General features: G+C 40.9%; 1 protein-coding gene across 2 annotated transcripts in view; it reads right to left on the minus strand.

The window, feature by feature from the left end:
- Msrb3 (methionine sulfoxide reductase B3) overlaps positions 1-11,768 on the minus strand; it is a 120,851-nt gene that overhangs the window by 38,079 nt on the left and 71,004 nt on the right. For both annotated transcript variants that reach the window (XM_005357922.3, XM_013350274.2), the window contains exon 5: positions 7,565-7,593. In XM_005357922.3, coding sequence (XP_005357979.2) covers positions 7,565-7,593 — 29 coding nt within the window. The remainder of the gene's footprint in view (positions 1-7,564; positions 7,594-11,768) is intronic.

Here is an 11,768-nt window from a genome sequence, read left to right on the forward strand (position 1 = left end):
GTGTGTTACAGTCAACAAAGCTGAAAGGAGTTGGAGGCCTGAAGAGCACTTTGACGTCAGACATGGAGAGCAGAGTCTGGAGTCTGTTTGCCCAGCTGGTTTTCGGTCTTGCTTTGGTCCTTCCCTCCATTTTGGAATGGTAATACATATCCTTGCCGATATATGTTGGAAGTATGTGATCTGCTTTTTGATTTTGATTTTACAAGTGAGTATACATAAGAGATTGTATGACTCTCAGAAGGAACTTAGAACTTTAGACTTTTTAGATAAGTTTAAGACTGTTATAAGCTATGGGGACTTTTGAAGTGGACTGAATACAGTTTTGCATTATGATGGGACTAAAAGTTATTGGGGACCAGGGAATGGAATTTGGGGCTTTGAAAAAAAAATGTTCCTCAAAGGATGTGGCACTATAAGGAGGCATGCCCTTGTTGGAAGAAGTGTGTCACCGTGGAGGCAGGCTTTGAGGTCTCATATATGCTCAAGACACCACCCAGTGTCTCAGTTCACTTCCTGTTGCCTGCAAGATGTAGGACTCTCAGCTCCTTCTCCAGCACTATGTCCGGAGACACACTGCCATGTCCCACCATGATGATAATGAACTGTAAGCCATCCCAATTAAATGTTATTCTTTATAAGAGGTGTCATGGTCAATGGTGTCTCTTTATAGCAATAGAAACCCTAACTATGACACAAGTCCAAGCAGAAGTTGGAGTAAAAACATAGATCTATGTACTGTTCCAACACTGTGAGAGCGTTACTCTGGGCCAGAGTTCTGAAAACTAATAGATCATAAGCACAACCACATCACTGACAGCCGTATCTGTGCCAACATGTACCCAAACTTATACTCAGCCATAACTACTAGAATCTACAAATACCTGTGTGGCCTTAAGTAAGTTGCATAACTTTCTGCAGCTCTGCTTCCTTCACTGATGACCATGGCCCAGGAGAATGTATAAAACTTAATAAAATTTATGAAAATATTTTTAATGGTAAAGTACTATGCAAATATTTTCACCATTACCTGTCATGAACACCACAGCTAAAGTTAGGTTTCCTAATAATGAGAAACAAGAAAGAGTTGGACCTATTTCACCAATACAGTCATCACTGTAAGCCCATAAATATTTTATAAAATAACTCACTGAAGAGTAGGCTGTGTGCCAGGCAGCGATGGCACATGCCTTTAACCCCAGCACTCAGGAAGCAGAGGCAAGGGATCTCTGTGAGTTCGAGGCCAGCCTGATCTACATAGTGAGTTCTAGGATAGTCAGGGCTACACGGTAAAACCCTGCCTCAAAAAAACAAAAACAAAAGAGAAGAGTAGGATGTGTTTCATGTGTGGTTTAGTTGTGGACTCTTAGCCACGCCCACGGCTGTACATCCTCTGTGCTGTGTATCTCAACTACACCCCTCCTTAGAGAGGAGGGCCAGGACATCTGCACTAACAGTGAGAACATTTTCCCTAAGAAAACCAAAACTGTAATGTTCTAAAAAAGACTATCTAAAATCCTCCTACGAGTCCGCTGTATTTCAAGGGAGGAAATCTATAGCTTTATAGGACTTAATTCCAAAGAAGAAAAAAATGAAGAAGATATTATAAATTTTAAATTAGTGCTCTAGCAGCAAACACAAAAGCCAAACGGCCAATGAAACAGTGCTAGAAATAAGACGACTTTACTTCTGAGAAAGTCTCAGCACTTGGCCCATGCTCTGGGGCTTCCTGCCTTCACTTCGCTCATGAAAGACAAAACATGATGTACTATGATGTACTATGTGCTTCTCCACAACCAGAGGCTGTCCAAGGGCGACCTGACCTCTCACACCAGCCTGGAACAGGAGAAGCAAATGAGGGAATGCCCAGGGCACAACTTACAAATGCGCATTCCTGCTACCCTCCTGTTACCCTTGCTTGGTGACCAGGGGTTGTGTAATGTCACTCTGACGCAGACTTTAGCACCATCAGGTTGTCCTCATAAAAGCTGAGTAGGAAACAGTTATGGACTGAACAATGTAAAGAAAAGTGAATTTGTCTAAACTTAAATATATTAGCTCAACCTTAAATACCAGAGTTCCTAAGTCACCATCTGGATCTAAAATTAGTCTTGCTAGCCCTTCCCTGCTAAAAGCACAGAGAAATCCAGGGAATTCATACAATGGACCAAGCCCTGTAAGAGTCTATGAGTGAAGGAATTGTGACTATCGTGTTCATGGCTGCTGCCTCAACATCTGGGACATGCATGCCCAGGAGATAGATGTTGAATAAATGAATTGTTGAGCAGCCAGTATTTTTCTTGTTTCTGTTGAATGAAGTCCAAATATGGGTTTCAATATTCATACAGAGAGATTCATATTTTATTTCCTTTTCCTTCATTGTCATTAAAATAAGAAATTTAAATCACAAAATTGTAAAGCGAAAATATATTGTCAATGTAATCATACGAGAATGGAAAATATTTTCCTTATTAACATCTCTGGAGAAGGAGAAATTGCTTAATTTGCTTGCAAGTTTAAAACTCCAGTTCTGCTCTGTCCAAGCTCTCCATCTCCTTCAGCTTACTGCCTCTCGTAACAACCCCCTCGGCATTTGGTGCCTTTGGGCATCAACCGATTCTAGTCTTTGATTTCCTCGCCCTAGTGCGGAGATTCCTTTTAACTATAGATCACAAAAGTGACACTAGCTGCTTTTTGTTCCTTGCATTTTTTCCACCCTTCGGGATAATTATAGTCTTTCGTGCCTTTGATTATCATGTCGCTTAGGACCTCCTCGCCTCCCACACTGAGTCTTTAGTTAACAGAGCACTGCCCGCTCCTGCTCTCCACACTAAACCATGCTCATTAGGTTTCTTAATCCTCCATCATTTGCTTTCATGAAATCTTAGGCCTCCGAGACGCCGTGTTCTCTGAGCCCATTTCCTTACAGCTATTGTTTTATAGCTATTAAATCCAAGAAGTGCAGGAGCAGCAAGCACTAAACATGAGCTTATTCGCTTTCTGGAGGAAACTTTGTTTGGAATGGTTATGGGCCTTGACACTCTACCTTTTGCCTTGGCACTTCGCTTTTCACCCAAACATCGCCTTGAGATGTCCAGCTGCAGCATGAGGCTGTAGGCGGGCTTCAGCAGATAGTTGTTCATTTGTAGCCACCAGAATTTAGATAGGAAATAGCAACACTCCATTGCTGATTAGTAAATTCAAACTACATTTTTGCATTGCCCCTGGAATTTAGAGAAGAATAAAACCCATGTGTTTTTGCAGTTATTTTGCAAGGGCTTGGATGGCACACAAGTCCCACAATCTCACTGAAGACCTGGGTCTTTTCAACCCCTCACCCTAGTTTCTCTCTGCCCGATTCCCTGGCATGTCTGCTAAGGGCTATATTCAGAACAGCCTGCTTCCCATTTTATTTCTAATGCTCTAGGAGCCTTTGGCCTGTGGGCTGAAGGAGTGAACGCATTTTCCAGAGGTGCCAAGCTTTACTCCAGCAAAGCTCACACTTCAGCTCTGTCCACGTGGGTTTCTGATCCTCCCCATCCAGACGACAGAGAGCAAAGCCAGAGTTCTTTATTTAATTGCTTTGCATCCACGCACTGATCTCCAGGGCTCTGTTTATAAAGCCTATTGTGCAATGCGCTCCACAGTCCTCCACCTTTCATAGCGTGTTTCTCCTGAGACCTGGTACACAGTCGTGTTTGATCACTGCAGTAAACTCAATGCTCGGCTTCCTCCAGAATCAACTTACATCCCTACTTGGGTGGTGAGGTGACAAGCACAGCTTCTTGCTTCTTCTGAACATAAAAGGAAGTCTGTTTGACTCTCTTTAGTAAGATCTCCAAGTCAGCAAGCTCTGGGGCCAGAGACAGCAACTAGGAACTCGTGTTAACATAAAAAACTTTCAAGTTTCTTTAGAAAGGAGGCCAGCTCATTCTTCTCAACCGGCAAAGCCAAACTTCAGGTCAGTGAGTCATAAATCAACAGAACACATTTTTAAATCAGTGTAAAACTCAGTAAGTAGAAGTCACAGAGAGAAACAGGAGCTCAAATCTCATCCAGATTCATCATGAAGACAGGACGTTTCTGTGATTCTCAGATTAGGATGAACTCAGCGCCCCTGCTCCGGCTGCAGGGTTCCCTCATTAGATGATTTACTGGAAGAAGAATTTCAGTTGCTACCTGAGCGTGAACACTCAGAGATGCAACCCTCTGACTGATAACCCATGTGTGGCTCACACTTCTACTGCAGGCAAAAATCCTGAAAATTTACTTGCCCTCTACTCAGTAGGAAAAAACAATTTGCATTTTTTGAATATCACATAAAATGTACTGTCCCTTAAAACATTATGATGATAAAAGCAAAATTAATGGCAAATTATTAATAATAGTAAAATTTAGATGATAGTTATGTGATGCCCCTTGAGGAATACTATACCCCCTACTTTTAAGTATAATTAAATTTTCAGTATAAAAAATTTGGGGGGCTGGAAAAAATGGCATAGTGGTCAAGAGAATTTACTACTCTTGCAAAGGACCCAAGTTTGGTTCCCAGCACATACACAGCAGCTCTCAACTGCCTGTAACTCAAGTTTGTGGAGACCCAACACCCTCTTCTGGCCTCTACAGGTACTGCACACATATGGTGTACAAACTCATGCATGCACACATACACCTAAATAAATTCTTAATTTTAAAAATTAATTTATGGCCGGGCGGTGGTGGCGCACGCCTTTAATCCCAGTACTCGGGAGGCAGAGGCAGGCGGATCTCTGTGAGTTCGAGACCAGCCTGGTTTACAGAGCTAGTTCCAGGACAGGCTCCAAAGCCACAGAGAAACCCTGACTCGAAAAACCAAAACAAAAAACAAAAATTAATTTATGAAGCTAAGAAGATTGTTCAGTCAGTAAAGTTCTTGCCTTACAAACATGAAGACTTGAGTTTGATCTCCAGAACCCACATATTAAAGCAAAAAAAGTTAGGCATGGTGGCACATGGTTGTAAATGCTTGTAACCACATCACAGCAGCCTAGACACAGAGAATAGGGTCCTTGAAACTGTTGGACATCAATCTAGCTTACTTGGCAAGCTCTCAGTCAGAGATATAAGGTTAGACATAGTGGTGCATGCCTTTAATCAAGTAAAAATTATCCCCTGCCCTACACAGACACAGACACTCATACACACTCATCACACACAACCACACACCACATTTAAAAATTAGCAGAAGGCTATCTGTAGGCTTTGTTTTTTATAAAAAAAAAAAAGATATAAGCAAAACTTTTTTTTGATTGCTCATTTGATGTGTACTCAATAACTGATTTTTTTCAACGATGTGATGGCAATGAAAACCTTCCTTTCTCCTAAATCTTACTGAACAGCCAGAAACTCTCTATACAAATGACAGATGTGCATTAAGCTCAATTCAAAAACCAGATACTTTCCTTAACAAATAATTGTATGCATGTATACATATATTTGTAAAATATCTTTACATACACGTCCATATACTTTAATATCCATTCCTCTATGGCTAGCTGTTGATCATCTTATTTAATGTTTACTTTTCTTTAGTAAGAGTGGCACCATTCTTCAGCTAAAGAGCTTAGTTTGTCAAACGGTACAACATTAGACAACTTTTATATTTGATGAACAACAAAGAATCTGAACCTACTCAAGTCATACATTTAATTGTTCCAATATGTTATCTTATTCATGATATAATTCATGATAAAATTTGCATGATACAAAATACCACCGAATTAGCACCAGCTTTCCTTTGTCTGATTCCTCATCAGTGATGAGCTTAGAGGGGAAATTACTTACTTCTTAATTTGAAAACATCTAAATTTACTTCATAGTTGAATGCAAAATCAAAGAACAAATAAACTTTTAATTCATATTTCCCACAAGATCTTAAGCATCTCTAACTGTAGTTTTCAGAAACTGAAGAAAGGAGCTGTGGCTGTGGCCAGAGACCCGAGGTCAGCAGAGTGAAATGTGAGCCTCTGCAGATGTTAGAGCTATTCCGCGGCACACACTAGCCTTCTGTGCATGGGCTGAGCAGCACACTTGAATTTGGATTAAAAATCTTAACATAAATTATTTGACTTTGACAATAGCAGCCTAATATTTCAGTTTTGTGCACTATTCCCAGCTTTCACCTTCAAAATGAAGCTAGTGGACTTTTTCATTTTTAAAAGCCACATTCCAGGTCTTGTACTTTTAACTCCAGCTTGCCGGGGTTTTGTTTTGTTTTGTTTTGTTTTTGCTTTTGTTTTTTTAGAGAACTAAATTATATAATCAATAAGTAACAGGAAATATCTTATGACTTGGTGATTGACTGACAGGATTGTTAAAACATGTAGCTTTTGTGTAAAGAATTTATACTTCATCAATTTATTTATTTTTATACTTAGAGATTTCAACTATTAAAATGTTTTCACCCTGTTTGAGTCATAAAAGAGTCAAGTAGTTGTTTCTATGACATCTCAATGTTAGTCTCCATATTGTTATATAACAATAACATAAGCCAACATTAGTGGCACACGTGATCAGAGAAGCCCAGAGCTCTGACTGGGCAGAGAGGCAGTATCCTGGTTTTTAATTAGGTGAATCTGTTAGGTCAAATCTTCAGACTCCATTAGCTGAGATGAGGGTCCCTCCAAACCAGAGAAGCTCATGAAGCTGTGCCCACAAGGACAACCAGGCTCACAAGAAAGAAAGGCAGGCTAGCTCTGTGGTTCTTGTCAAAGGAACTCACAGCCACTGGATTCCCCGTGCTCAACAAGCAAGCACACTTTAGATGAAGACGCAGAGGAACTCACGAGTCACAGTGAGTTTCACTCTGCTGACCAACAAGTTATGTCATTTTTCCTGCAAATTATTATCTCTTAGGATTGAAAACTAATGTTAATACATTAGCAGTCCATCAAAGGGCATAATTCCTTGGTAACCAAAATGAGACAATTTTTGTGCTTTAATTTAATACCAGGTGCTCTGCAGTACCCAGATCTCAGCAAGAGGTAAAAGATAACAGCCAATCCCAAGGACGATGTAACTACATCCATGCTTGATGACAAGAAAACACTCATGGGATTGGTGACGCTGCAGTAAGTGGCAAGTTCTGTCTCAATGGATAGAAAACAATAGCTTAAGACGGTTTTAACTTCCATCAGCACCCCGATAGAGGCAGCCTACGTCACAGACGAGTTCCCATCTCTGTGTATCCACGCCCCCCAATCATTTGCAGAGACTCTTCAACTATCTCAGATGCTCTGTGCATCTACAAAGTGCATCTCATGCACGTCACTGCTGTGAGCGGGGAGCATGGGCCCTCGGAAGATGCACGGCATTTACTGCTTAGTTCCAAACTGTGAACGAGCCTGAAGTGAACTTGTCAATCATGACGTGAAGCAGCCCATAGCCCTGCTTTGAGGTGGGGCTCGTATTTTGAAAGGAGATTGTCAGTCGTTTAAAATCAAAATGGTTCTTGATGTATTGAATCACTTTTCAGACAATAATGTAAAAAATAATATCACTCAGAATAACATTATTAATGTAAACATACCTGAACCAGAGTCATATTTGGTTTCTGACCTGAAAAACAAACAAACAAACAAAATTAATATAAAAATTGTGAAAGGTCTGAGGTGGGGAGGTGCAGTAATTATAGATTTTTATATAACGATCAAGAAATAAAATCATATCCTTAAGTGTAATGCTATATTTATGTCAACCATTCAATTGAATGCATATATTAATTCAGATTACATAGCAGGAAAAAATATCTTTCAAAGTCAGCTTTTCAGAGACGGGATTTTATTTTTCAAAATATCCAACCTTTCTTCATAGATAATCTTTCTTCAGTAGTAGTATGGAGTGATACAAAAAAAGTCCAACACATAATTATGCCTTTTACTCTATTATTAAAGATTTTCAATTCCTTAACATGAAGTAGGTCCTTAGCAGAGAGCAAATGAACTCAGTAACCCCAAACCCTTAATAAGGAGGAAGAAGAAACGGTTCCTTGTGGGAACCTTAGGTTTCAGATACAGGTTAACTCTGGCTGTAAATCCAGAAGCCTTTGAAGCCGCTGGTCTGGCTGTGGGAAACTGCTGTTGGTAATTACTCCCGAGAAGCCGGCGCTGCGCTGTCAAGCAGAATTAACCCCGGAACTGGGCCTATCCACACAGGCCCCATAAGACAGCATTGTCTATATCTAGCTCTCAAACCAATTAGTGGGCATGCTCAGTCGGGTTTATATCACACATTAGCAATCAACAGTATATACCTTCACAGCTGCCCCGGCAAGATACAAGAGGCAAACAGCAGGAGGCCTGTGGGATATTACATTGACAGAGAAGATTTGTCCCCTCTGTGGAAACGCAGTTAACTAACTGGGAAAGGGGAACTCTTTGAAATCATGCCACAGTACCGAAGCGGTTTTGGAAGGAGGAGTTTGCCTCACTTAAACTTGCTTCGAGAGAGCTCATCAAAGAAGAAAGGGAAAACAAGGGGCTTCTTTGGTAACAAAAATTTTCTCAAGTACTCTCAAATTTCACTTATTTCTAAACAAAATCAACAAATTTTCATATACGTATTATATATAAGCATTCATGGTTATATACACACAGACATAAATGTGTGTGTGTGTGTGTGTGTGTGTGCAACCACAGACCTGGTTTTGTGGGGGGGTTTTCTATGTGGTGCTACAAATTGAATCTAGGGCCTCACACGTGCTAGGCAAGCACTCTGTCCCTCAGCTCTCCCCTAGTACAGCCAATCACAGAGTTCAGCAACCTCGTCTAGAATGTAGACCCAACTTCCTTCCCACACCTAGCCCTAATCTCTGTCCTTCCTTTCTATGCCCTCCCATTCCCAAGGCAAATTCATGTCACTCGTTGATATCCAGGATTCTGGGAAGCCATGCCTCATGGTTACACCATCACTGGTGACAACTATAGCCTCTTGTGTGTTACTCTACTGGCATCCTTACCCACTTCCTCCCTAGACCTCCGTTAGGCCTTATTAATCTTTGTAGCCACGGCATTGAAATACACCTGGTATATGCATTCAGATGTCTCTCAAGGGAAACTAATGATAAAGATCTTGATAAAACATACATTTTGAGATATGAAATATTATGTCAAAAAACTTTCCAAGAATCTTACCTTGTCCTGAGACAGCTGGTCAATGTGTAATATATACCCATAAAATGCACATAAAACATTTTCACAAACCAATTAATCCCCCAGGCATCAAATAAAAAGTAGAAAACATTTTCATAATTCTCAGATATAGTATTAAACATTAAAATACACTGTTAATAATTAAAACATAATCATAAAATTAATATGGTCAGATTTGGGGTTAGTGGAAACTGGTCCTACAACATCTGTTCATTCAAGTTCCTATGAGACTTTACACACTCACATAACCAGAGATACAGTCCATGTGTCATGATACATCACAGCATCTGCTACATTAACATGTTCATAACTGCTCTTTGGGAACATGAGTAGAATAGGGACGGGAACAAGAAAAAAAAACAAGGAACACATAATATACAGACATGGGCGGCAGAAGGAGGTCAGGGTGTGCAGCCACCATTGCAAGCACATTCCTTGCAGGCTTAGTTCTAGTAGTAGCTATACTAGGTACCAAAATACAAAAAAGAACAACGCAGGACACAAAATGGACAAAACCGTGGGGTTCCCAAGACACCCACTCTATTCCTAAAGTCGGTTCCTTCGGCAATCACCAAGGGAAGGAGTTTGGTGCTATTGCTGCTTTCCAACATGCATTCACCCCTTTTCATTTTCCACCGTGTTAGGCACCCGACCGCACAGGTGAGATGATACTTCCGCACTATTTAGCACCTCTCTTGTGGCTCACTGCGACCATGTGACCTAATTATCTTGCACCAGGCTCCATCTCTTAAAGGTCCAGCACCCAAATACATCATACTGGGGATCAAGGCACCAGTCTGTGAACTTCTGGTGAGCACACTGCATCCACAGGCAAATCACAGGAACAGCTTACACGAGCATTTACAAATGTTTGAGTGTGAAAACAAAGATCCGGTGAACTGGAAGTCAGAAAGGGTGACACTAGGAAACCCAACTGAGTGAGCAACAGAGTACTCACATGCCTGCCAAGCAATAGAGAAACAGTGTGTGTGCTCTGCTTGGGACAGTCCCACTCCCCCTGCCACCTAACCCTGAAATGTTCCGCATATTAGCTTCATCATTAGTTTTCTGGGGATTACCAGACCAGGCTAATTCTTTGGCTCCATAGCCCTGGCACACCTTTCTGACACTCATCGAAGTTATAATTCCATAACATATCTGTTCATATGGAGTTGCCTTATACTGCATCTTGGTGGGCTTTTAAAATATGTATGAATTAGATATTAATTTTGAATACAAGTAGGCTTCACTGTGACATTCCCCACATGTGTACATTGCTTTGTCATGACACCCAGAGTTCAACAGCAGCAGCAGAAACTATTAATTGTCTTCCTGAGAGCTAGTATCTCTTTCCCCAATAACAGAACTGCGGCTTCTGAGAGTGGCTAGGATACGCCCACCACTGTAGGGAAGACCCCTGTGTGAGCACTGCTCAGTGACTCCAGGAGAGCCCCGTAGCCCAGCTGAGGCCTGAGAGGTCAAGTCTGTCAGTGAGTGTTCATGGAAAGGAGGAGAAAGGGTATTGACAGGGAAGACCCTCTTCAGGATCTCTGCTCCTTTCCTGCCTTCAGAACATCACTGTGTGAAGATGCTGGCTCGGAACAGCCACAGTGTCTTACAGTCCTGAGCTAAAGGCCAAGACCACCTCAGTGCCGCTCAGTGCAGATCAGCTAATTGAGAGGCAGGCCTAGAGGTATTAACAGTGCTCTTAGTCGGGAATTTCTATTCCAAATCCAATGCATTCTGTTTCTTTTAAATCAGAATTACTAGATGATTCCTCATCTATCCTTGTACTTAAAATTTATATTTTGATAATAATGTTACAGATACAGACAAGATACAAAACACACAAAAACAAACCACACGTAGGCTACACAACCAAAATCCACGGAAACATTAAAAGTTCTGTCTATTGGCTGTATAGTTGTTTCTTTTAATCAGTCACAAATGTCTAGAAATTTGGAAATCAAGCTAATCCTTATTTATTAAGAGAGCAGCAAGAATTGAGCCAAGCCACGCTGGAAACAAGATCCACTTACAACCGCTGTGGTGGACTGTGCAGTTGACAACATACTGTACTGTGCATCTTCCACTTCCTTGTGAAATAAGAAAGTTAAAATTTTGCAAATACTAGGTTTTTTGCATATATGTTATGGCTATGCACCTTGGTGTTCTTGTGGGGCTCCTAACAGTGGGAGTGGGGGTGTTTCTGACTCTTTTCATCTCGGGACCCTCTTCCTCCTAATGGGTTGCCTCATCCAGCCTGGATGTGAGAATTGGTACCTTGTCTTATTGTAACTTGTTATGCTGTGTTTGGTTGATATCCCTGGGAGGCCTGCTCTTTTCTGAAGGGAAACAGAAGGGGAGTGGATGTGGGGGAAGAGGAGGACTTGAGGTGGGGAGCTGTGGTTGGGATGTAATGCAAGAGAGAAGAATAAATAAAAAATTCTGCAAATATTAAAAACGAATAAATCATGTTCAAAAGATAAGCCTAAATTCATTTCAAAACATTAATATCTGGGAAAACAAACTGAGACATAAAATGATGAGAAGGCAAGGAACAAAGTCTACATTAAATCTGCT

This window comes from Microtus ochrogaster, chromosome 24 (genome assembly GCF_000317375.1).
Source record: "Microtus ochrogaster isolate Prairie Vole_2 chromosome 24, MicOch1.0, whole genome shotgun sequence".
Taxonomy (NCBI): Eukaryota; Metazoa; Chordata; class Mammalia; order Rodentia; family Cricetidae; genus Microtus; species Microtus ochrogaster.